At 44.8% G+C, this 27,986-nt stretch overlaps 1 protein-coding gene across 1 annotated transcript; it reads right to left on the reverse strand.

Annotated features, from left to right (window-relative positions):
* Window positions 1-191: 191 nt before the first annotated feature.
* Window positions 192-27,986, reverse strand: spred1 (sprouty related EVH1 domain containing 1). Its single transcript, XM_053434424.1, has 6 exons — window positions 26,711-27,986; window positions 15,088-15,358; window positions 10,132-10,300; window positions 6,288-6,334; window positions 1,460-1,615; window positions 192-1,301 (listed from the first exon to the last, which is right to left on the reverse strand). Exons 1-6 carry the CDS (start codon window positions 26,740-26,742, stop codon window positions 639-641), a joined length of 1,338 nt encoding a protein of 445 aa, XP_053290399.1. The 5' UTR covers window positions 26,743-27,986; the 3' UTR covers window positions 192-638.

A 27,986-nucleotide genomic window follows, 5' to 3' on the forward strand; every position in this document is an offset into this window, starting at 1 on the left:
GGGCACCTTTACTTAACGGGGGAAATACCATTTCTAGTGCACTTGTCTTCTTGTCCAGTCATTACATTGTCAGCAAATGCTTAAGCCGTAGAGGAAAGGCCACTGTTACCCAACTGCAAATTCACAAAAAAGCAAGAACATATCCCTTTTAGCATACTCAAACAGCAAGAAGTTTTCTGAATGCAGAATTGTTTTGTGGTTACTTTGCTGCTCTCAGTACAAAAGACAATTTTCCTTCATAAAGTTACACATGACTTGTAGTAGAGTTCTGATATTTGTGGCCTGGCTCCATCAATGCACGTGTGTGTGTATGTGTGTGTGTGTGTGTGTGTGTACAGATGTGTTTAGTAACATCTCCAAGTCTATTAATCTTGACGTTTCCTCTTCCTCTCCTTAGATTAAGCTCCTTGAACTTAGCTTGATGCTCAGAGCCCCCACAAAGCATATGGTTTGTCCTCCACCGCTGCTTGTCGGCGACAAACACAAACTGAAATCTCCAAAAGCCCTCAGAGCTGGGGATCAACAACATATCACCCGTCTGAGAGGGGAATGAAAAAAGGATACGGCTTTTAATTTTCCGCTTTTATCCACTTCCTGTGTTAGCTAGCTTTGAGGGTGTCCCAGAGCCCGGAGTCGGGTCACCCCGCAGCCTTGTGCTTGCCCCCACAGCAGCGGCAGGCCTCGCCACAATGGTGGCAGGCGCGCAGCGGCAGGTAGCAGCACATGCAGGGTGCGATGAAGGAGAGCGCCACCAGGGCCAGCCAGCGTAGGCAGAACTGCTCGTCAGTTGTGTCACATGAGCAGGGGTCTGAGAAGTCGCCCTCGGAGTCGGACATGCAGTGGTACAGCATGCTCTCGGCACACAGCATGCAGCTGACTTTGTAGATGCACTGCTTGATTGGGTCGGGGGCATCTTGGCACTGCCCCCGCCAGTTGTCTTCGTGGTTAAACATCTCCCGGCAGTAGATGCAGCGCGAGCGCTCACCGTCCTCTCGCCGCCGCCGGCCGTTCTTAGACTTCAATAGGGACGAGGGCTGAGTCTTGATGGCTGTGTCAATTCCAGGGCCAGAGTGGGAGTCCCCACCGGGGCCGTCGGGGAAGAGGTACTCGCACTTCTTACTGTCCAGTTTTTGGAAGGCGTTGGGGAAGTCGAGGTCCTCGCGGTCCGCGTCCTGTTTCCACATGACAGGGTGGCGGTAGTCCTCGTAGCCACGGATGAGCACGTCCTTACGTGGGTTGATGCGAACGATCTCCTCCTCGTCCATGTGGAAACTGACGTGACGAGTCGACTTGAAGGAGACCTTCAAAACAAGAGAAATTGACAGCCGTCAGTTGGAGGGAATTTGACATTCACTTTTTAAGTCATCAAGTTTTCACTCAACTCCACACTCTCATAACCAACATGGGGTCTTTTGGGGAACATGTAATTAACGATTGACGGAGCAGAGGACAGGCAGACCTGTGGAGGCAGGTAGCGGCGGTTGCTGCAGGGGAACTCGTCGAAGGGCTGGGCGCGGACGTAGCAGCCCCTGAACGGCTCGGTGGAGACCACGTTGTTCAGGGGAGAAAATGGCTCTTTCATTGGGGTGCAGAAGGAGGGAGGCTCATCACACACCTGGAGAAATACAGGAAACAAATCAAGTAAGGTCAGTTTGATAGGATGAAAAGAAAGAGAATACAACCTTGTGTTCCCCATTCGGAGGACGTATATATAAATGAAAAAAACATGAATATTTCTTAGCAACCAAAGTAGCAATATACATATTTTTTTATGTTCTCTATGAAATTTTGATGTGTGTCATTATTACATGATTTATACATAAACTATTATTTGCAGACATGAACATCTAGGATTTCCAATAACATTCAAAGGCATCACAGGTCAATCAGTTCACTTCATAGTTTTGACTCAGTGTTCTGTAGGCTGTGCATGTTCCACTTGTAACCACCAGGGGGCATCCTGCGCCCACTCTTGGCCAAATGACTGTGCTGAGTGGTGATGACTCAAGGCCCTTCCGTTGAGAACTCAGAGTTCCCATCAGCATTGCATGTGTTCCACCAAACATGTAACTGATGCTAAATCTACAAACACAGGCCTAAATACAGAGGCGCTGGAAGCACGTAACGACAAAATAAATCTGAGACATGTTGGAAACCAAGCGAGGAAAAGCAAATAGGAGCGAACATTCCTCCCGACTCACGCCAAACAATCGCATAATTACAAGAGGGAAGCTCAGTGTTGACCTCAGTGAGGATGACACGTCTATTAATAATAATAATAATAACAATCAAAGACGAGATCGAGATCGGCAAAAATCTTTCTACACATCGGACACGATGTAGTTGTAATAGAAAAAGTGTGACGCTTCAGTGCTCATGGCAACAAAGTGAAAAGGAATGGTTTCATGATTCATGTGTGCAGAGGTGAGGAGAGATGGGGGAGGAGAGTCACTTATTACATCACCAGCCTTCTGATGAGCTCTGGTGTCCGGCGTTATTTCAGCACAACCAACTTCCGGAGTGTTCACGCAGCAAATGACAGTAAGGGGTTGATTAAATTCTAAATATGAAGTTGTGTTGTCTCTTCGCCGAATAAATTATAAAACATGTCTCCTCAAGGTCAAGTCCAAGTTCAGAAACACACACACGTGGATGGACACACGCCGAGATATCTTCACACGTAGGATCCAACTGGCCTCGTTGACACTAACCAACTGGCCCTCTTTTCCCACACTCACCCCTTACCTCATCAAGGAAGGTTTAGTCCTCCTCTCTCCTCCTTCTCCCTCCCTCACTCCCTCTCTCTGCTCTGCATGTGGAGGAGGCTGCTGGCTCTGGTTAGTCAGTGCCGTGTGTAAAGTAGCCCACGCCAGTGCTTTAACGCACAGCGGAAATCTGGTTTGCTCCCAGCTGCTGCTACAGTAATTACTGTCCTGTGGTTGCTAAGAGATGCTTCCTTTGACTTCTTTTTTTCCCCTCTCTTTCTCTTCTTTTTTCCCCCTCTCTCCCCTCCGCTTGCCCACCCCCCCCCTCTCTCTCTCAGCCTGCTAACACATGGTGTGTGTATGTGTGTGACTTTGCTCCCTTCTTGCCTCCAAACATACCAAGTGGTGTAACACATCCACAGCGTCTACAGGGGAATGTGAGGAATAGGAGACAGTGGAGGGAGAGAGGAGAAAGAACAGAACAGGAAAAAATGAGTTTGTGTTGAATTTGTGTGTGAGAGCGAGAGAGAGAGAGAGAGAGAGAGAGAGAGAGAGAGAGAGAGAGAGAGAGAGAGAGAGAGAGAGAATGGGAGAAAGAGAGAACGAGAGAACGAGAGCAAGAGGCCAAAGAGTCTGCAGAGGGAATGTCATAAACCAGCTCCAGCTGGAGAAATGCAGCACAGAACTTAAAAAGCCAGATGACAGCTGTGTGTGTATGTGAGAGAAAGAGAGAAAGGAGCGCAGGGTGGAGAGTTGGGGGGGCGAAATGGGAAACAGACTTGGGCTTCCTTTTAAAGCGCTCGCCTAAGCCCCACCATTCAAAGGCATGCGTGGGGGCCAATCTGGAGCTGATCTGACCCTAGAGATGTGGCTGGGTGAGTGAGGAGAGGAGACGGGGGAGATGGGAGGGATGGAGGGGAGGGAGGGGGTGCTGGGAGCCAGGGGCAACCTGGCCCCACACCAACATCAGGGATCCGTGCACTTCCAACCTCAAAGGCACAGGGGCTCAGGACAGGGAAGGCTGGGGTCGGCCCACATACTGGAAACCCACTGAGCGTACGAGCTCTGTGCATCACACAGAGAAGAGAATGGCGGAGAAGAGATGACGAGCATGTTCACAAGTCTGATCGCCAGTAAAAAATCCATTATGTCTGAGCAAATATGCGTTTCTCCCATTCATGAAGCGAATCTAGCGTAGCTCGTACCTCTGGGTTTAAACTTAAAGACAAAGGACAATCAAGTTACAGGGTATTTCCCATGTATCACTTAAAGTAATCAGAAAGGCATATTCCTCTATTTATTTATTTTAACAAGAGTTCGATGAGATTGTGACTAGAAAACAGGAGAAGCAGCTATTCTCTCTCTTTCCAACTACAAATACTTTCACAAGTCAAGTAGGCAGAAGAACTTCTGTGAACTAAACTGATAAGAGAAAGAAAATAAACTTCCTGCCAGAGCTAAACTAGATGCGGATGTTTTCCTGTGGCATTCCCCAAAAAAATAAGTGCGTTTTTCTGTGTACTAGCGGAAAGACTGTGTCGGTACGGCATAATTCTTGGCAGTGGGTCATAACAGCTGAGTAGGATGTTGTGCAACCATGTTTTTTTTTTTAAATGGGTATAATATGTTGCATGTGCATATAGTGTGTGTGCGCGCGTCAAGGACATGCGAGTGCCAGTCTGACCAAGGCTACCATGAATTAGATTATATATAGATATATGTATATATACATCTGCATATATATATATATCTGTAGAGAGAGAGAGAGAGAGAGAGAGAGAGAGAGAGAGAGAGAGAGAGAGAGAGTATTCCATCAGGATACATGTACTGTACAAACAGCAGTGTGAATGTATTTCGGAACATTAAGCCATGCAGATAATGTCACAACTCTTTCTGTGGTGGTATTCGCTACCTCTCCGGCTGCAGCACTTGCCACTGGCTCACTTCTCTCTTTCTCTGTAGCCCAGGTCTCAGACCGCAACATTCGGATGCCAAATCACCATGGTGACACCCTCGGTGGTTCACTCACTGAACCTTGTGAACACCCCCCCCCCCCACCCCCCGCCACCCCCCACCTCCCTTACACCCCCACCCCACCCCCGCTGCCTAGCAACAGTGGTGCAATTGGATTTCCTGTATGTTTCAGGCGGATTCCTTAAAGAGGAACTTTGCCGGAGGAGCAGGAACGCCGCTCGGCCTCCTTCGCTGCACATGGCCGGACACCAGGGCAGGTCGAAAGGGACGATGACAGGTCGCTGGCAAGTATAACGAACCCAGAGCTCGAGGACAGGCCAATGGTGTCGAGAGGAATGTCCAAAAAATATGATCACATGGACGGCTTGTGGAACTGCCGGGGCATTTTCTATAAGCAGTCAGCGAAAAAACTGGAAACAACCTGCTCAGCAATACGACGGCTCTTAAAATAAATACTTGTTAAAGCTACCATTTTAGTTGTTTGCACTTTGGCACACTTCTGTGATATGTTTTGTTCAAGCTGTACTTTTCTGTATACCGTACAGTGTGAAAAATGAGCAGGGTTGAATCCATACCTCTCTGACACAGTGTCAACAGTCATCAATTACAACTTTAACAAAAGCTGTACCTGTGGCAGGACAGTTGTGTGTACTGTGCTACATTACAGACGTGCTGAGGTGTCACTCAGTGTTACAGGAACGGCCCTGCCTCCCCACTCAAGTGTCTTTTCACCTACTTTGCAATCTGCCGTCGAACAGGTGACCGACGTTCCTGTAACCAGCCTGATATCTAAAACAAATGAACATGGGCGTGTAGACTTGAACTATATACCTGCTGCCTGTCTCTGCTTAAGACAACACAGCGCTGTTAGCCACACACGACACAACACAGCGCTGCGTGCCAAATATATACAATTCTTAACATAGTGCACCTTAACAGTTCTGAATCTGTCAACAAAAGGAGGCCGAGCCCCTGAGTGAACACATCTAGGTCGGAGAACATCTAAAATCCAAGAGCGTTTTCTCCAAGCTGTGTTTGAACAACCAGCTCCTGAGGCAATAGTTACATTACCTCAGCGTCTATTGTAACAGGAGTGACAGCTACCAGGTTAGATTGATCGAGAGGCAGCTCAGCTTGCTCTGGCACATTCGCTGGCCAACACCCAGCTTCACCTCAGGGTCTGGCGGGCACTGGTTAAACACCTGTAAATCTCTAAGAACAACTGTTCGAAAACAAAGGCAGGTGTCAGCGGAGAGCTGGGACACATCGGAGCTCAAACACACGGCGACGGGTCGAGCTATGACCTGCCTCCTATTCAATGGTGGGTGAGTGAAAAAATATGAGTTTACATATCGGTTCTGTTGGTGCAGCTTAACACTCAATCGACAAATTATCAGTCCAATTTACTCTGTTTAAAAATGATCAGTGTGTTTAAAGAGTTTTAGATTTGTGAATTTGATGTACTGTGAAAACCAAATTTAAAAAAGGCAACTACTCTCCAAATACATTTGTCTAAATGCTCTTAAAACAGAGAACAATAAGACTCTCCGAAGAAAGCAAGAAAAACACACACACAACACATTTTCTTTACACTGAAATCTCACTCACCGGTAGTCCATCCTCAGGAATGTCCCCTTCCCCAAACTGCCGACATCCTGGAAGACAGGGAGGAGACGATTCAATTCATGACTCCATATAAATGAAAGCAGTGTTACAGTTAAATAAATGAACAAAAACTTAGATCATGACATTTATTTCATTTAAAAGCCTCTCACACATTCACCCAGAACAAGCTAAGATGTAGCCTCAGGTTTTTGTATACATTACAAAAAGGCACTAACACATAGACTTTTAGTGTCTCAGCTAAATATGTTACACAAACAATAAAAGACACTTTTAGGGTCAACAGGATCAAATTCAATTTTTCGTACAAATGCTTGCAACCAACAAGAAATTATCTATTTCACGCCTTAGCTACATTTTCGCGTAAATCAGATCAATTCATCGAAACTGTTCCGACGTCAATAGATCAATCTCTTCTACAAAGCATGTTTGGGCCAATAGATTTACTACACTGATCCTTGTCAGGGCAGGACAGGCCAAGACTTCTGCCTTCCTCTCACGGTGCATAATGGGGAAATGAAAGCTGCTTTGTGTCAGTGGGGCACGCAGAACTTAATGAAATATGCATGCCTAGAATAACGTAACCCTGACCTTGGCTAAAACGCCATGTGCCATTTCCGCATCCGAAACACCTCGTCTGCTGATGCTGGAGCGGAGGCTTGTGTTTCAGGTATCAGGCTGACCACGTTACAGCTTTTCATTACCACAGAGAATTAAACTGGTTCTGTGGATGGTGGAACCCGAGGAGAGACACTAATGTCACTGGTATTTCTTACGCAAAATGCTGTTTTGTTAAATGCCTTTCTACTAATACAGCAAGTTGCACATTTTCCCAATTTTTCAGTTAGAAATCAATTGTTTAATAGCCAAAATGGTATTCTCCGAATCAAAAAATATTAGATAAATGTACTGTTGTTAATTTTAATAGTTTTCATACGTGAATTTCAGCTTGTGCATCTGAACAGGCCCTGGATAGGTCTGTACTAGTCTTGGATTTCAATGCATGCTTTCCAGGTTTTCAATGAATCAAATGATAAAGTACAAAAGCAAGATGGCAATAATGTCAATCAAACTATTCTGATACGAGATAACCACCTAGGTTTATCTGTAACATGTTAGACATAACTGTGATTAACTTCGATCCCGCAATGGTATTCATGTTCATTTATAAATCTATAATAATATAATGATATAATATAGAACAACTTGACATCACTGTCACCTCACATGTACTGGTGGCCAGATTAAATACACAACTACATAAAGAAAACCAAAAGATAAATACATTTCAAGCAGCAGCCTGAAAACACTTAAGAGAGAGTTAATAGAAATAGAAATGGTTAAGGTTAGGTTCTTAGCAATGTTGCACAAATCAGTGATTAAGCCATTTCCACTGAGATGAAGGGGAAACTGGAAACTGTTTGTACCTGGAGCATGAGGTGAAACTTAAGTTCACCTAATTATTAGCATCGGTGAGCTTGTCTGCATTCATGGAGGAAATACAGCAGAACATGGTAACACTGTCTCTGCCCCAGAGAGGATGAGAGGAATTCACTGGGCTTGTGTTAGACAGTCTGTCCATCAGTGTGTCTGTCTATCTCTGAATCACACGGAGAAAGGTGTGTGTGTGTGTGTGTATGTGTGTGTGTGTGTGTGTGTGTGTGTGTGTGTGTGTGTGTGTGTGTGTGTGTGTGTGTGTGTGTGTGTCTGCATTGCTCCACTACTGAGAGAACACGGCTTCCTGCAGCACGACTCTGGCAGTGCTGGGCCGCGAAGCTGCCTGAGCCATGTGCCCGATGTTTCCATGGCAACAGAGGACTGCAAGACTGATACACACACACATGCGCACGCACACACATAGGCAAAACATATTCTCTCTCTTTCTCTCTCTCTCTTGCTCTCGCTGCCTCTTCTCTCCCCACGCACATTCACGCAGCAGTCCAGCAGCAGAGCGATGCAACAGGAATACAGAAGAACCTGGCTGCCTGGGCTGAGGAGAGGCATTACACAACACTGGCAGAATACAGAGGATGCCAGGAGAGAGAGAGGAGAACAGAGGGAGGAGAGGACAGCAGAGGAAAGAGTTGGGAGGGATAAAGAAGTGCAGGCACCGGGGAGACTGAGCTCACCATCACCTGCTGCAGCTGACATGCACAGGAAAGAGTTGAAGCATGTACTAACAGAAAGAAACTAAACAGCCTCTGGGAGAGCTGAGGGGAATCTTTACACTGGACAGCCTTTTTCCCCACTGTGCATCCTGTTCCTCATCCTTAATTCTAATTTCAGAATTGACACATGTACCCTCTTTTCATCTTGAAGTTAGTTATGTCGAGCCAACTGTCAAAAATCGATTAAAAAAAACATGTGGAAAAAGTGACTTTCTGTCTTTTTCCTTGAAAAAATTATAGAAAATTATTTTCTGCCATTAAACTAATTTATCAGTTGAATAACACAGTCTTAGACAACTCTGTCTTAAGCCAACCAATAAGCCCGGACAAATGACCTCCCTATATGAAAGGTCACCCCTGTCATTAATTCAGTTTTACATTTACAGTAATCCATTATTCTCTGTTTTTCTGCTAAATTCACAGAAAAAAAGACCATGTACAAACCCGGCCACAGACATGTTGCCAATGATTACCTTTTACCTAGACTCTTCTGTCAGGACCTAGCCCCAGGAATTTCAAATCTCAGATAATAGGTTGCGGCCAAGAAGCAACTGACGCCCAACAGTGATAAGCCTTTACGATATGTCCTGCTGTACCTCCTCTATGCTCCCCAGGGTTCCTGGGTCTAGAGAGTAATAGAGATTATAGCTCCTGAGCCAGCCGCTTGTGTAACATGCGGCTGGGTGGCAGATTGCTGAGTTGGCAATTCTCCTGCTAATTGGATGACTTTGCAACCTCCTCTGGCACGGTACTGAAAAATAATGCTTATCAGGAGCAAACTTAAATCAGAGACTCAACTCCACTCAAGTGTAATATCTAGTTTAGCTTAAAATGTGTATAAATGCCACGTTATACACAACCAGACCAACCTGTTTTAAGACCAGCCTATCTAGGCTTCAAACTTACTTCCAAGTCTGAGCAGCACAAAAGCCCAACCTGGTCCAGTTTCTTCCAACTAAAGCTCTGGCCCTATCTCCTGTTGCCATCTATTTTACATCTCACCTCCTGCCTCCCCCCTTCTTTCTGAGCCACCCTCCCTTTCCATCCCATATCACCCACTACCTGGGCACAGGACCGCCCTGCCAGTCTCTACAGGAAGTGGAGCGTTTATCTGGGCAGCTGGCACTGATAAGATAAAGCAGGAGGGGTCATGCTTGGGTGACTGAGCAGGCAGCAGTGGGAGTGGGGGAGTCATCGACGCTAATCAACTCTATACATCTCTCCTAGAACAGATGCTAGGTCAGCCATTACGAGCTTGTGACAGGCAGACAGGAATACAAGGCCGCAGACACCCGGCAGCAGAATGCATACCACGTTCGCACACATCCACCCGTATTACTTTACACGTATTGGATGGCAGCCAGCACACACAGTATAGCGCAACCTCTTAAGAGGGAATTCCAAACAACCCTGGTGTTTTGTTGGCGGTGTGTGAGAGGGTGAAAACGGGTGAGGGTAGTGAAAAGAAAATCTGTGGGCTGCTCAGATTTTCTGATACGGAAACAACAGCAGATGCTGGTTGCTTGATTTTGTAGTTGAGGTACGTTCCGCTGACTTGCTACTGACTTTGTTATCTGGTTCCTCTTGCTTTTAAACTCTGGAAATTCACACATGCAGGCACCATAAACAATAGAACACACACACACACAGCGCACACACACCTTGGTTGATGTCCTCGATGGCCCGGCGTATGCCTCGGTCGAAGGCACGGGCGTCAGCGGGGCTCTGGAAGGTCAGTCCAAACTTCTTGTCGTTGATTCTCCAGTGGTGGAAGATGGGGTTGACCTTGTTGTATACAATGCCTTTCTGTAGGACACACTCCAGGACCACCTGGAAGCACACACAAAAAGTTTGAGAAACAAGCAAATTAGCGCTAATTCAAAGATGGGCTCAAATAGGAACTACAAAATGTACACTTTTGTTTTTTTTGGAGTTACATTTGGTAAAGCTATAGGTGGTTTGAAACTGCATTTTTCAAAGGTTGGCTGATGCTGGAGAATCTCAGTGGGGAACACACATGAAAAATCCCTTGTCTTGTTCCTCAGCCTAACCTGTTTAAATGTATCACATTCTTTCATTCCACTACAACATGGGTAAAAGGGAGAAACAGAGAGAGAGAGGCTGAGAGACTGAGAGGAGAGGCCTGCATCTGGAACTTCACATCACATCAGAGCTACCAAAACGAAAAGAAGAAAAAAAAATCACCATAAGCCCAATAATTTCACATACTTTTTTGGATAATTTGTAAAACACATTCTAAATGGTGGGGTTTTCATTACAGTTGATGATAAAGTTGGAGAGCAGCGGTGGTGGCAGCAGAGGAAGGGGGGGCCGTGAGTGTGTTTTGGAGCCAGGCAGCCCAAGTGTGTGGCAGAGAGAGACTGTGTTTCCAAAGCCTATTATTAATCAGGGCTACTGGGCCGCCCTCCCGGCCTTCCTCTAGGCAGATTAAATGAAATGAGAGACAGCCATTACAGTCTTTGAGGTTTTTTACCGACGTACACGAGAGGTGGCTTAATGGGGTGTGAATGTGTGAGCGAGCGTGCACACAGCGATCTGCGTGAGCTGGTGTGATGAAAAGCTCAATGACCCAAGTGCTACACTGTGCATCTTCGCAGCGCAAAAGCCTTGTCAGAGGATAACGGTCGCAAACCAATACTCGATGGCTGAAAGCAGATGGCCCCGCTCCCCCTGGATCGGGACAACAGTCAATGTGTGCACGCTTTAAGACGCGCGTACGTGGCAGCTGTACGAGAGGATGAGGATATGTGATATGTGTGTGTCCGAGTGCGAGTGCACTGGTATATATTTCATTCTGAATGTCTGAGTGAGAGTTGCTTTTTACACCCTTTGATATGATTGTATCTGGATGCGGTGAGAATGTGCTTTTCACCGTGTCTTACGTGTGTCACTATAACATACATGCCTCCCCAGGAAAAGCAGGGGCAAGGGGTTAAGCCTGTGTGTTTACCCAGAGGCAGTGGATGAAGAGAGGGATGGATGTGAGGAGGATGGCGTGGAGTTTTAGGGGTAGGATGGGGTGAAGAGGTGGTGGTGGTGGTGGTGGTGTTGGGTCCTCTGTGCCTCTGGGGCCGATTGTGGAGGCGAGACTGAATGGAGCCGGAGCAGGTAAGGTGAGCGCACAGCGAGGCCGATGGAGGAGGAAGTATCACAGTTGCATGGAAGGACGATACTTAACACCGCATTCCACACTGTGCTCAGAGAAAAGAGAGGGGAGGAGCCACGCTGACAGAAACGGAACAGAGGCAGGGGAGATGTTAGAGGAGAAGAGGAGAGGGGACGGAGACAGACGGAGGTGAGACGTGCGGGGAGTAGTGAGCAGCTAGCGTGGGAGCAGAACTGGAGGGGAGATAGAGATTTACATGCATACAAGAGACGAGGTGGAAATCAGGCTGCACTGCCATTTTCTATCAGAACTCAAATTACAATCTTAAAGACATTTTAATAAAAATGCTCGGAATAAAAGGATATAGGATCATCTTATTTGTCCCTTGCTCTATATTAGTTATATAATAATAATAATGATACTCAAGGATTGACTTTAAGTTTTGGGCTTTGTTGAAACCAACAGACTTACAGACTTAAAGCTGATGAACTGCATTTTACAAGCAAAAAAATCAGTCAATGAAATGACACAGTTAACAACTGTACACGTTCAGAGTGAGCCTGGTCCACACCACAGTCACAGCTGTATCAATCACAGGGAGTCGCAGGCGCCGAACGACAGGAAACGAGGTGGAGTGGCAGAGAGCTTAGCCAGAGATTTGTCATAATCCAAGAGCCGGTATGGTAAGTAATCATTAACTAATTAGATCTGTAGTTTTTAAGAGTCGGCGGGAGAGAGTGAGAGAGAGTGAGAGAGAGAGCGAGAGCGAGACGGAGAGTGTGAGAGAGGGGAGGGGGCAAGGAGGAGAGTGATTGGTAGCTATATGGAGAGCCAGCTGAGTCATCACCAGTACACTCTGTGCCGCATCACTGCGCATATAGACAGATCCCCTCCATTTCTCCTCTTCCGTCTCCCGTCTATCTGGCTCCACCTCTGTTTCCTGCTCTTTGACTACACCCACAGCTCCCTGATTCCTCTCAAGTCTTATTCTCCCCAATCGCCTCGTTTCTTGCAGATGAAATCGTGCCCACTTTTCCTATTTTGAAAAATCTCCATCTCTGATCTGCTTTTCATCCAGCTCAGGTCTCTTTCAGGTGCGGGAGATGTCCCCATGCTTAGAAAATACATTTCTACACGGAACAGTATTTCAATTTTCTGTGTATTACACAACTCAAACCAAACGGCCTTTGTAACACCACAAGCTTCGGCACCAGTCATCCACATCATTCATACAGAATGAATATGGTCGAGCAAAACAGTAGAAAACAAGCAGTGATATCGACCCGCATTTATTCTGACTATAGCTAAAATGTTCCTTTGTGTTTGTGTCTGTTGCTGTTGTTTTCGTGGACTCTTCACTCCGCCTGTCTCTCTTCTGATGCCCTCAGACGTCTTGGTAGCGTCGTGGTTGACGCCAACACCCTGGCACTGGGTGGCATCCCGACAGACCTACATATGGCTGGGTGTTTGTTGTGGTGGCTGGGGGTAGACTCTGGCCAAGATTAGGGTGTTTTACCACATCCCAGAACAGTTGCCGGGGTCTCTGAGCCATGTCTATACCCTGTATGAGTAAGAGCGCTGCCTTCACGCCCTTTCCCGTGCCACACACACACGCTTGGATAGCAACGTGCAAACACAAAAAAGCCATAAAAGACGAAACACACATAAAACATGTTTAGTCAAAGGTGATTTTGACGCCCTGCTCTAACAAGCCTCAAATGTTGGTACAACAGGAGACATTAGAATACAGTGCATCATGGTGGCCTCCTCTGTCCCCTAGCATCTGACAGACAGACACACACACACACACACACAAATACAGATTTACACTCTCATTACCGCAGACCAGGATTATTCCAGTGTTTCTACTGGATCTTTTTTACATCTATAACACAGAATGACTGTGTGACATGTAGGTCATCAGTTTTACAGAATCCCCAGCTAAAGCCATGAGGATTAGAAGCACAACAAATAACATGATCTAGACCTTATGTTGATGGTGAAGAAGCAGAAGGACCCAGCACTGCAGTTTGTGGTTAGGGTGTCCGGTACAAGTTAACCAATGTGCCAAAAACAATTAGCATTTTGAAGACTTTATGTCAATAGAGCTCCATATCTTCAACTGCAAGCCATGTTTACAATACTGCAGCTAATTTACGAGCCTTTTAAAATCAATGCTAATATTTGCATTTCAACTTAATTCTATTTTGCTTACACAGCAACACACAACAGCATTATCTTCCGACACTTTGCAGAATAAGGGCAAGGCCGTACAACATTACAGAGAGAAACCCAAGAGTTCCCACAATGAGCGAGCAGTGGGAAGGAAAAACAGGAAGACGTGGGTAGGGAAAGTCACCATCTTTTCCTACGTTCCAAAATGATCGATGTTATTAGATACAACATTGATTCAGTATTCTATAAACTTGTTTGTTGTGTTGCTGCACCCAAAGCAAAATACAATGAATGCAAAGACACTGAGAGGAAAGATGGCAATGCAGCTGTAGCAGGATAATGCTCACTTCGTTCTTCAAAAGCCTTTACATTTGAGCCAAAAGGAGTAGTGAATGAATCAATAAGAAGAAAGACAATCAGATATTTTTATAACAAATTACTAGTTGGCTCGTTTTTTGAGCCAAATGCTAAAAATGTGTTCTTTCCAGATTCTCAAACATCTTTTCTCAGCTTATATGATAATTGAGTCAAATTCTTTGAGGCTTTTGAAAATGAGCATATTACTCAGTAATTAACACAAATGCTAGTGACTGCTATACAGTAAAATAAAGGTTTTTAAAGCCAAGTCCTTTTTAAAGGGCTTTGTAGCTTGATGTGTCAGGTTACAACTAATACGATTACAGAGTGTAATACTAGCAGGTCTTAGCTTTACAATTAACTAGAGACTGCTTTACACGTATTTGGGATTGTTTTAAAGTTAGAGTGACTTAAGTTCTTGGGTTAATTTACTTCACATACAGAGACATTGCTTATAAAAAAAGGCAAATATTTGTGTACTTAAAGAAAACCATGATGAGTGTGAATTTCCAGCCCCTATTCCATCCTTAAACTCGCTTCCAGACTCTTTGTTCGCTTCCCACATCCCTCATCCCACATTCTCCCCACTTGAGTAATCTGCCCTTCTCCCTGATGATGTCATCATGCATCACAGCATCATGCAGTTTGCTCCTATTTTCAGACACCTGCGCCATGGAGGAAAGCCAAACAACCACTTCCTGTGTGGGTGTTTGTGTGTGTGTGTCAGTGAGACAGAGAGAGGGGTGTCTGGGAAAGGGGTTCTCGTGGTGATCTCATTCTAGAGAATAAACCGTGTCTGGTTCGTACACCTGAATGTGCAGGAGTGGCAGAATGACCCAATAACGGAAAGATCAAAAGCATAACTCACTAGCTACATGTCCAGTAGGAAATGAATGTATGCAGTGTAGCTTACAAAGACACTATTCACATACAGGTTATGATCTAGATGTTCCCTTACCAATTTGTCTCTGAGCCTCTCGCCCCTGATGTGGAACTCCACAGCAGTCGGGCTAGGACTGGGGCTGGGACTTGGACTAGAACTGGGGCTACAGGAGCCGAGGTTGCTGCTGCTTCCTCCGCTGCTTGAACTGTGGGTGCTGCCGCTGTCCTCCGCCCGGCTGACCTTATACACAGTGACACAGCTAAGGCCTCCGCCCCCCAGGGGAAGCCACCCACCGCTGGAGTCATCCCGAGTCATGACCACTGCTCTCACACGCGCATAACTGTCACTGTGGAGGAAAAAGTGAGGAAGAGAAGGAGGGTGGGAGGGAAAAAAGGAGATGGGAAAAGCAAAGGTAAGACATTGACATTAGTGATCATAAACAGTGGTAACAAGCATCTAATATGTTTCTAACATGATCTTTCCTTGAGGTCTCTTGGGTGCCTTCACACAACATATCACCTAGATCACAAAAGCATTTCAACTATTCACTCTACATCAAATACCAGCCACCAACGTATTTTTGAACTGAAGTAAAAGCAAGTTGGACTACAGTTTATGTAGCCTAAACAAATAACCGTCCGCCATTAATTACTGAGACTGTGTGGGCCTGCCACAGCTTAATCTGTCCTGCCTCAGTTTCATAATGACCTAAAAAGCTTTTTATGCTTCTCATAATAAATACAAAATCTGAAGTGTTGTGCCGTTGTTTACTTGTAGAGCTGCACACAGCGCATTGATTCTCTTAGTCCCTCCTTGCACTGTCATAGTCAGACTGGCAGTCCGGGGCATTGGTGGCCTAGTGGACCATCAAAAAATCCATAAAGTTTTTACTGTCCAACGTGTGTTATTGCGACATGCACACAATTCTTAGCAGGCAGGAAGAACTCTGCATAACACCAGCGCTCTTTGTTTACCTGTCGTTCAGGTACATATTATAATCAATCAAAACATCCCCATGCCACCCCTACCAGCTTCCACCAAAGATAGAGTCCAATTCAGAGATAGGACCACTGCAAAATAGGGAATTTGAATGTTTTTACTGAACATTCAACACAAACCACATCATACTAGAACTACTCTGATGATTCTATGGGGAAATCTAAGCAGTGACAGAAGATATAATAAGTAACAAGCAGGGATGCAACAAAACTTAAAAATAGAATATAGGATCAGAAGCTCAACTTTGGATTTAATGTATTTTGGTACTAGTTGCACATTTATCAGACTATTGGCTACGCTTTCTGAAGTCTGAGGCCGTGGTGTATGTTTAACCCCAGCCAGAGGGTGATTGACCATGTGGCCGAGTTTGGGCTCTGGTCTATGATGATTTCCAACCTTTCCCTTAAAGAGGGTTGTTTTGAACTAGATGACCCAGGACAATGGCTCCCTCTCACATCACCCTCTCTCTAGTTTGATCTCCCAGGATGCTAATGATGTTGGTTGTCTTGTCCCTCTCTCATGTCACCTACTAGTGACCTACTAATGAAGGAAACCATGTACTCATAAGAAGGTAAATGTGTTTTTTTTCCACAAATAAGGAATGAAAAGCCGGAGAAATTATTCAGGAAAGTTTCAAACGTTTATAGAAAGTTTATACAAAAGCATTGATCGTCGGTTTGAAGACATTCAAAGCATTGTACAGAACTAAAATCACCCAGTTTAACCTTAGGTAAATATATATATATATATAAGTGTTTAGGGAAATCTGTAAATTGCTGCAGAAAATAAATTGGGATAACCCTCACTCCCCTTCCAAACTACATGAGATTTGGATTTTCCTCCAAATCTAAAAAGTCTGAAATAGAAAAAAAACACATCAACCACAATATCACAACTAAATGTGTTACTATGGCACTGTAACAAAAGGTGCCAAATATAAATGACTGTATGGCAACTTATATTGACGGGTAATCATAGATCTGCACCTTATTACATTTCTTCCCATCTCCTGTGATTCTGTCCCTTCACTCAGAGTCAGATGTTTCCCTGATTAGATAACACAGACATTGTGCATTGGGACACCGGAAATGACAAAGGTCAGGGTGTGCTGAGGGCAGCATTTTGCACAAACTCCTGGTAACATATTAAAGACTGAGTAAGATCTGAGAGCTGAAATAAACAGGCAATGTGAGTGAAGAGTGTGACTGCCGGATGTCTTCCTGTGGCACATTGCTCCCTGGCCAACATCCGAGTTCACCAATGAAGATGATATTACAAAGTCTGAATTGGTTTGTGAAAAAATATTAAATCTCTGACAGTGAACAAATTTGAAACAGTGACTGAGGGAGAGAAACAACATGAAATGTGATACAAAGTTAACTAGTAGCTCGTGCTCCAGTGGCAGAATAGCTGCGTCCTCCTACTTACTGCCTCTCCTCTCTAAATCTTTCCTACTCAATGAGACCAACCTTTGCTCTCCTGCCTTCCACACCCTTGACAAACCTCAGTCTCCAGGTTATTGGTTAGTAATTTATCTAAGAGCCAGTGAGCATAAAATCGGAAGGAAATTGTTTCAAGGGAAAACTTTGATATCATGGCACCTCTTGATAGTTGAACAAAGTTCCCTCAAAAGTTCTGACGGGCAATACAAATATTGAAAATATTATATTTCTTATATATACTGACTCTCAGGTACTCGTAATATTGTAATCTGCAAAGAATAAGCTCTAAAGGCAACACCAGACACACACACAGTTAGCAACTGACATGTAAATAAATTGCAGCATTTATTGCTTAAAGCAATCACTCATTAAGTGGTAGAGACCAAACACAGAGTTAAAAGAAAAGGAATAGTCGTCCCTCCAGTACTGGCTAAGTAGCCATGAGCACAACTCTAAATGAATGATAACATTGCTCCATAACTACCGGATCTGTAAATAATAAGGTTGCTCTCTGTCCAAAAATGTTTATGCAGGTTTAAATTAAAAGTTTTCTGTTTTTAATTACCGAGGTTGTGGTAAGGAAATCACTCAAATATGATGACTTGTGAATTACCAAGGTAAGAAAATTCATGCCATTTGTACAATATTCTTAGCCGTTTAAAATAAATTGTAAAATTCACAAAATTATCTGTGAAAATAATCACAAATAAATAGAAGCAGTAAGGAAAGACAACAACAGAATAACTGCATCTCTAATTAACTGAGATGTATATCGCAATCATTGGTTCTCTTTTCTCATGCTGCACCGAGCTCAGACAACACAAACAGACCGTGGGAAACTGACAGAAAAACACCAGCACGACTAACTTCCTCCTTGCAATCTCCGAGCAACAGCCGTTCTGGTTACACCTTATAACTATGCCACATAAGTAGTGCTTTCACTTACACGAGAACCCCTGCAACAGCAGAAAAGTGCATTTTTGAGCAGTATAACAGGCAGTAAAAGAAGGAAATAGTGTTGCTGTTAGACCCTTGTATGGCCCCCAATAAAGGATGCCGGAGATGAGTGCAGGAGGGGCTGTCAGTCAGGCAGGGGTCCCTGGGGTGAACAGAAGGCAGGCGGTGGTGTCGCTCAGCCATGACCAGGGCACAATGACCAGGGCCTGACCCTTCAGACCTACCATCACACACATGCCAGCAACCATGACACTCTCAGAGAGGGGGGCTGGGCGCAAAGAGGAAGTTAAGTTGATCGTGTATACGTGCGTTTTTGCATCTAGCTTAAAACAGCAAAGTCACGCTCGTTTTCAGAGAGAAGACTGATAATTACTCTCCTAAATGGTCAATAATTTAAAACCACAACATGCAGACCAACAACTAAACTCAACCGAGAACAAACAAGTGTGCTAGCTCCAATTAACACACAAAGTCATTACAACAGGGGAATGAAAATGCTCCATCCACTCCTCTTCTATAACAATCTATACTTTACTTCACTAAAAACAATGCTCCAAAAGGAGATTCAAGTGCAACCTGCTGCAAACCACACAAACACACACACTGTTCAGAGAGGGATGGTGGAGACAAAGGCTGGACTCAACATCCCTTGCTGGGAGCACACAGTCGACTGGACACACAATTGAGAGCGGAAGCAGATCAGCTGGCCTGGGCCTGTGAGCAGGGGAGAGAAAGGGGGAGGAGGAGGAGGGAGAGATAAAGAGAAAGGAACCCCCCATTCCAAATTATTCCAAGTTATTCTGCTGGATGACTGACTTCATTTCCGACTAAAAGCAGGAGAGAAAAACAGGGGGAGGGTTGCGAGTGTAACAGAGGACGGCGGGGGGAGGAGGAGGTGGCTGTGGATGGGAACAGGGTGGAGACCAAGGTGACAGTCAACAGCTCTCACCCGCATTTGAATATGGCCTCCACAAAAACTATTTCCATTGACTAGTACGGCATTAAAAGTATCTTAACATTTCAAACCTGTGACAGCAGAGAGCAGACAGAACACCATGAAATCTTGGTGTCATTCTAGAATGTAGCTTCAACTTTGAATAAATTGTACGAAGCGACGACATGATGGGGGAGCACGTGCAGATCAGGCAGGCCCAGGCCTCAAGGCCGGCTGCTCCAGTGTGTGTTGGAGAAGGGGGATCCTAGGACAACCATTTCTTAAGTGGACAAAGTGGCTGTTTGTCTGCTGCTGCGGCCCATGGCTCACTGGGCTCCAACATGCCACCATGCTTTGCTCCTGTCTCAGCCTTGGGCTTCCCTTAGAGGAGAGGAATGGATGGGAGGGAAGGGGTGTTTTTGGGGAGGCTTGAAAGAAAGACAGGAGAGGGAGAAGAAGGAAAAGAGGAGAAGGAAGAGGAGGAGAAGAGAGGAGAGAAAGGATGTGGCCTGAGCCCTGGGTGCTCGCCAAGTCACCCTCCCTTTCCTCCGCTCCGTCTCCCTCCTCTACCCACCCCTCCTCGGCTGCCTCTCTCTACACAATGGCCGCTTCTCTGCTGAAATTTCACGTTATTGGATCCCGGGCCTGGAGTTTTGTCCTCCCACAATGTCCAGGCAGCGGAGCATGCTGCAGGGGAGACACACTCTGCAAGCTAAAAGCTGGAAAACCATTCCTCCTTTCATTAGCATCAGAAAAGGGGAGAAAAGTCCCCCCCCCCCTACCTCTTTTTTCCATCGGTCTTTTTCCTCCCCATCTCTACCCTGTATCAAAACTGGAGGAAGGCTGTCAAGCTCGGTCAAGCTCCACTAGACCACTTTGGCAGGACTTTTGACAAGGGAATCATTAAAATATCATTGGGAAAATAAACACAAGCTACTTATCCCAATCCGATTCTATAGATTATCCTCCAGAAGGAAAGCAATCACAAGGAAAGCCGAGGAGGGAAAGGAGAACGGTGTGAAAAGCTACACTGGGTGTGACTCATTCGCCTTTGCTTACTAAAATGTGTGATTATATTCAACACCTGATCTCATAGAAAGTATATGATACTTTCACATTTGCTTAACAAGGATTTAGCTTGACTGAAAATAGAGCTCCTGGTATATTTAATGTACATCGACTGGCCTACATATGATGAAACTAAAAATCATTAATTGTAAAAACATTCATAAAAATGTAATCCGCTAAAATAATCCACTCTATAACCAAAATACGCTAACAAATAGTAACTTGGAGCTAAGAGGATAAAGTGGAGCAGTTTCCTTCCTATGCGATCACGCCTCATTGAAGAAATAAATAACATGCAATCTGGGACTCCACCATCGATTCCAACAGTGCATCTAATCTGAACGGTGGAGACTAGCTGGCCAATTAGCCACGGTTCAAAGCCCCTAAATAACCAGTGGCAAACTCAAGAGCACTGACATACCCAAAACAAACACCAATATGACCTAACATGGATGCGGTGCAAATTATGACAGAGCACCAGAACAAGACGCTTTTGAAAGGCCTGTCTGTTAGCCATTAAAAAGAAAAAAACAGAACCAATGATGGGACAATGCCTAAAGAAAGGCAACGCCAGCATCACAAGCCTGCTACATTAGATGCAGTGAAAACTGCAGTGAAAACTAATACGCCGACTATAGAAAGAGAAGTGAAAGAGAAATTTGCCCTATCTCCTCTCAACACCTCAGGCTGCTGGTGAGTCATCGCCCTCACAAGAACATTCAGCTTAGATACCAACTGACTCAGGAAAAAAAAAGAAAAACAGAACAAGCCTACTCTGCTGCTGCACCACGCAACGAATCTACAAATTTACCACCAATCCTTTCACAGAAATACCGTCTAATATGACGACAAATGAACTGATCATAGTCACTTCTGGTAGCATCCATCACAGATCGCAGTTAGTGGGTCAAATTTGCCTGTGGCGCGAATCAAAGACAGACCTAAATCAGCAAATGAATGACAAAACTGCTCATTCAGACACGGCTTCTAACATTCATTTTCTAACCAACCCCTCTATTACTGGCTTGGGCCTGCAACCCCAACAACAATGTTCTAGGTGCCGCTGGGCTGTGGCACTATAAATCATAAGAGTCCCATATGTGTATCAAATGCCAGAAAACTATTCTCAAGCATCAATCAAGGCGACATATTGATATGATCTTAATTTGAACCGCAAGCATTTGGAAAATTAAAACCTTTTGCTTGCCATTACCAAAAAAATAAAAAGGAACCACAAATTTTCGACTGCTGCGGTCTCTCTGGTCGGCTTTGATGTAAGAGGAGTCCCCAGGGACCCGAGACTATACTTGTTATAGTAACTCTGAGACCAAGGGGGGAAACGGGAAGCTGAGGGAACAAGGCAGCGCTCTTGCTGTGGTAGAAACTATCAATTCACCTCAGGAGAAAATCGGGGAGGATAAACCACCAAACCATGATGAAGGCCCGTGGATGTGGAGAAACTGCTCAGAGAGAATGTAAACCATCACAGCGTGCCCTGTTGTTCGGGAATAACATACTATTATCATCATCACTATTACGATAAACATTAGAAACCAACCTATGGGACCATCTTGAAAATCAATTACAATCATTTTCAAGTAGCTTACAATTGAACCTCTAGGAATTAGAGGAATAAAGAAAGTCTTTCATCAACCAATACAAGCCTGTTCTTAGTTCTAAATATATCCACTAGATAGGACAGAATCTGATCAAACATTTACTGAGAAGACAAAAATACTTTTTCTTACAGGCCTCCAATTTAAACCTATTTGAAAATGTGACACATTTGATGATATAAAGCTATGTTTGCTTAAATTCCCTCATTCTAGAATGCAGGCCTATCTATCCCCGAAACACATACACACATCAAATGTTCCCAGTGAAATAAACACACAAGCATGTGCACAAACGCACACACAGAAACCCCTTCCTGTTTTCAAAGTGTTTGGAAACTCAATCAAAGACACAAGGTTTAGGATTTACATCTGTGCCCTTTTATGTCTGTGGCCTCGCAGGAAAGAACCATCTCAGCCCAGCTGCAGCAAAGAGCTCACAACAAGGCCCAGCCTTCATGCTCCCACATGCAGCACAACTGAAAACAATATCCATAATTCAGACACTTAGTGCTAAAAGCACTTCTTAGAGGTATTGTGATATGGTCTGTGAACATCAGAGCCCCTCCTTGACAATGATATAAAGACATGCCCTGCTATCTGGATGTTGTGATGAAGACACAAAAAAGATAGCGAGCTGTTTTTGTGGAGGCTAGTGAAGTTTACAACAACACAGAGTCTTTGTCTTGAAAATTGGTTTAAAATACTCAACATACACTGCTGACATTTACGCCAGTTTATGCACGCTCCTAAAATACTTGAAGAGGAAATGAAAATTATAAGAGGGAAGTGGCACGGGTTTAAAATACACAGAATCCAGACCCAAATCTGGCCATGGGAATGGAACAGTCCACCACTATACAAGGCCTGCTCAGTTTGTTGGCTTGTCTCAGTTACAGACAGTCCAAGCCCTCTGGTAATACAGAGGATCATTGTCATTAATCAGACTAACAATAAGACAGCTTCTAATAGAATCTGTAGACGCTGGGGCATAAATATTCAGAATGCAAAATAACTTTAAGTATTATATAACTGTTCAGCTTTAGTAAAGAAATGTGACACAGAAAGAAATGTCAAGTGAATACACACTAACTGTGTGCCTAGCAACCCATAATGCTAGCAACCCATAAAGTGAAATGCTGTTACACGTGTCCTTAAGTGTATTGTCAAATAACACACTTTATTAGCCTCTTTAAACCACTGAAGTCACAAGCATCACTTCCCTAAAAGAGTACAGAGGCAAAACCAAATGTTTTTTTCAGCTCAGCAGACGTTATCAAGGGTTAGATGTGTGTATAGCTTAGACTTGGCCAGCTAGTAAAGCTAAGTGTTCATGGAGGTCACAGCGAACAACTGGCAGCAACCCCAAATAATACAATCTATAAAAAGGTCCAGGAAATTATTTAGCTTAACATAAGGGCCACAGGATATAGGCAATTAACTAGGCTATAAAGCACTAGCCCTAACAGCTGAAGTAGCTGTCTCCCTTTGTCGTTTTAGGACATGATGGGGGCTGTTTGGGAGGAATGTGTTTGGAAAGCTCTCCAACAGGAATGGGAGTGTGAAACAGCCCTCAGGTGATAAGATCACGACACCCGCATTGGCAGATAAAACGCTGAGCTGTCAAATCAATCACACAGATATGAAGAGGACACAGAAGAGAGAGAGAGGAATCACTGAGGATCACCTGACCGGCAACAGAGAATACCACAGAACTGCAGGAATCTAAAACAATGAGGCCGAGCCCTGTGCATGTTCACTGGAGTATAGAGGCAACTGACCTTCACTGATACAAGTGGATGAGGGTCCGAATAATCTTTGCTTAACCAGTATGCAGGCACACAAAGACTTAAATATAAATTAACATGTTTGGTTGCTGGTTTTCTTAGAGTAAACATTGGGGAATCTCTATTTGTCCAACAAAAGTCTATTTAATGTTTTTAAAAAGGAAAACTAATTCAGAAATGAGAAACATGCCATTCGAGCTGGGAGTCATAAACATCAAATCATACTATCATGTATTCCACGATTACATAAAAAGAGTAGCGACAACACACGGACAAAAGACACAACAGGCCACTGCGTTGGCTGAAATAAATATATTAGATAAACGTGACATTCAGAGACAAGCTGCCACCTTCGTGAATCTCTCACTTCTTCCAATATGACCATAGCCCTTGTCAGCCAAATTTACATTAGCCTCATAACGCGCCACACTCTCCGGTCCACGCCAGCGTACACATGCAAACCAAATTCTGACGAGGCTTCATGAGCCTTCCTCTCATCTCAGCCTTGTGACCATAGCTGCACCAAGGCCAAGTAACATGTTCTCAGCAAAGGGTGTGCTGCGTGTACACCAGTTTGGCTTACCACCCATCATTCAGACAAAACCACACCGGGACTATCTCTTCACACGTTTCATTGGGGGGGGGGGGGGGTTTGAATCTAAATGATGTTAACAGTGTAGGCTACTCACGTTAGTTAAATCAAGCTTCTAAAGCGAAGCATAAAGTCAAAACGTAAGCAGGATTTAAACAAAAATAAATCCGTCTATTAAAGAAAGATTGAAGTTCATTGTATCAATGGAAGAAAACAGCATGTGTTACTGTGAGGAAAATCTCGATCCTTATCCCTGATGCTAAGAAATTACACAAAACCAAAATGTAGGTTGTTTACGTCATTAGAAATGGTTTATTAAGGAGATTATCTTCAGCATTCTACCATCTACATTACCATGAACCGTGGAACAAACCAGAAAGGAGGTGGAATCCAAGCAACAATGTTTGGATCGCCATCTTAGCTGCTATTATCGTAGCTTACACACCAGTGATGATCTGTGGCCTTTAGCAGTGGCTCCCAAAGCGAGGCCTGGAGAAACCCCTAATCCTCAACAGGGTCAAATTATATTTACCAATGATTTGATCTTAATGTGCCACAGTGAGAAAAGCTGCTTAGATCACTCAAATCAGATGTGTCTCCCCTCCAACGAGCATCAAACACGCTAGGTTATTACACAACTAAAAACATAATCATGCAACAACGACAAAGAATTGCTCTGATGAATATCCCTAAATCAACATGTGTAATAGACAACCAGTGCTTGTGTTGTTAGCGATGGAGGAAGAAGAACTCAGTTTTATGTGTTACATAAAAACCAGAAGTGTAGTTCAAGGACAAAGCCTCCGTGTATTAAATCAATCAACCTCATAAAATAAAAAAGGGACCAGATTGATGGGATGGGATGGGGGGGGGACAGGGGTGTGTTTCCAGCATTAAACCATGACACTGTAAATGGCCGAAAAGGGCATATGACTTCCTCTGTGACAAATACATTATGGGAGTAGATGGTGCAGAAACGTCGGTTCAATACAACATGCGCTGCCGCTTACATAAAAATAAAAAATAAAGACACGATGATGAAGAAGAGGAAGAGGAAGACGAGCTGTGGTGTTTACATGTGACGCTTCGTGCAGGAAACGCATTGTGTGCTCGCCGGTGCAATGCGAAACAGTGTACAGTGCTGTGAATGGGCAGGCAGGTACTTTATGAATGGAGGGGGATCATGTGACCGCAGCACCTCCCGAAGCAGATATTTCTCACTGACTGTCAACAAGCGCACACAAGGGATCGGCCCATTGAAACAACACACACACGCACACACAGACATAGACACACACACACAAAACACACGACTCGAAATGGGCGCGACGTGCACAAACACAGCCTCGTACACGGAATAATAAAAAAAAAAGAATAATAATAATAATCGACATCCGAGGACTGTGTGGAGTCGATGACGCCTTTTTTTTTAAAGCCTTTTTTTTTTTTTTATGAATGGAGATTGTGATATGTAAATGAGTGTGATTGAGAAAAAAAAATGGCATCTGCAGCTTTTAAACCCCGCAAGCAGCTCGATGGGATTCTTTGTTTTATCTCTTTTGACTAAAAAGATTAAATACAGAAACAAGGGTATGCAGGATTTTTTTTTTTTAAGTCAATCGTCATTTTTCTGAAATCATGACGGACTACAGTTTAACACAAACACACACATGTAGGCTGTCAATACAACGCTGTGTGATCGCGAGCTGACGTGTTCGGGAAATCATAGGTTAGGTTTCATCGCTGTTGTGTATTTGATCACTAATACAAAAATCTATCACATAACTGCAGCAGTACTAATGGTGTATATTTTCCAGTTAACAAAAATCCTACATAGGTAATCATTAAATAAACTAAAATACAGTGTTGTATAATTAATTCCTGTAGCATACATGCTTTATAGATGAATTATAAGAGCGATAATTTCAAGAAAGGAGACATATTCTTTATCCACAGGCCTGTGTCAGTGCTTGTCACACACTGTTCTTCATAAACTCACATTATAATCCACACATTATCTTTCTATAAACCAACAAACACAGAGTCTTTCTGGTTGTGTAGTACCAGTGGACGTGAGGGGACGAGGCGGCAGCAGCAGCGTTGCCCGGTTGGAAATGTCACTGGGAGCCGTGCTGGTGCTGCTGGTGGTAGCATTGTGCCCACCACCGAGTACAGCGTGTGTTAGACAGATACAAACACACACACACATCCACGGTGGTTCTTTACTGGGAGCTGCATGTGTGTGTGTCTGTGTGTGTGTGTGTGAACGGAAGTGGAAGGAGATAAAGTATTTAAAAGACACTCACTCGTTGTTTGGATTTGTTGAATCTTCACTCATTTTTTTCCTCACGGGGATCCAAGTCCTAGCAATAGCATCGACGGCGCAGTGACGGCGGGACAGAACACCACGAATATCACCATTTTCCTCCGCATGTACAAATCACTCTCTTTATTTCGGGTGGTGGACAGAGGGGGACGAGTGATGGGGCATTGCCCGGATAAAAGCGTCCCTGGCGAGGGGAGAGGAAGAGGGGTCGGGTCGGGGCTGGTGGTGGTGTGAAGGGGGGGGGGACAGCCTCCAGAGAGAGGGAGCTAGCTTAGCGTTAGCCTCGCTGGCTGGAACTAACGTTAAATCGCGAGGAGGAATGACAACCGTTGATTCATCTCGTCCTCCCTGGAAGTAGAATCCCACCACAACAAATGGGCCGTGGGCACCATCCTCTCCGGGCCAAATCGCAGATCTCCCCCCTCCGCGTTTTGCAACCACACACACACACACACACACGCGCAACCTCACACACAGACACACACCAAAAAAAAAATTATGCGCATAGATCCTCTAGAAAACGCAGGGACAGGCTGTGGTGTTCGGCAGGTTATTTATGGCGAGCATCCATTCGCCAACTTCAGGTCCAGGACAACACTTGGAGGGGGGGAGAGAAGGAGGAAGGAGGAGGTGGTGGAGGAGGAGGAGGAGGAGGAGAAAAAAAAAGCGCTGTGCGGCGTTGCTCCGTCAACGTGTCCGAGGAATCTGCGGTAAAGGCATCCGAAGAACCGCCGGGAGACAGAGGACACAAAGAACAAGCCCCCTTCCGACCGCTTTCTGTGCCTGGGCCGGGGCCGAGAGACGCGAGGACGTCCCGGTGTTTGAATCTCCTGGAGAAGTTGGTGGACATCTGCTTTAATCGAACTCCATTTTCAACTCAGGGGAGGAGGTGGAGGAGTAGGAGGAGGAGGGGTGTGTGTGAGAGTGGGGAGGGGGGGTGAAACATCGGAAAACTGGGCGGATGTGTCGACCCTCGCTTTGAGAAAATTAGATCCTTCCGCGCCGTAGTAAAAACACACACACACACACACACTAACACACACACACAAAGCTCCCGCGGTGAAACGCGGCGAAGCAGCGCGCGATTTGTCACAACATGTTGAGAGAATAAACGCGTATTGTGGGAAGTCGCGTTCCCCTCGTGGCCCCGTGCGTTAGAAGTGCTCCCCCCTTCCGAAGTCGACCCAAAGTAGTCCCCGCACTTCCCAAAAGAAGTTTCCCTTCAATCCCGCATTGATACATGAGGGAAGCGTCTG

This window comes from Pleuronectes platessa, chromosome 11, assembly GCF_947347685.1.
Source record: "Pleuronectes platessa chromosome 11, fPlePla1.1, whole genome shotgun sequence".
Classification (NCBI taxonomy): Eukaryota; Metazoa; Chordata; class Actinopteri; order Pleuronectiformes; family Pleuronectidae; genus Pleuronectes; species Pleuronectes platessa.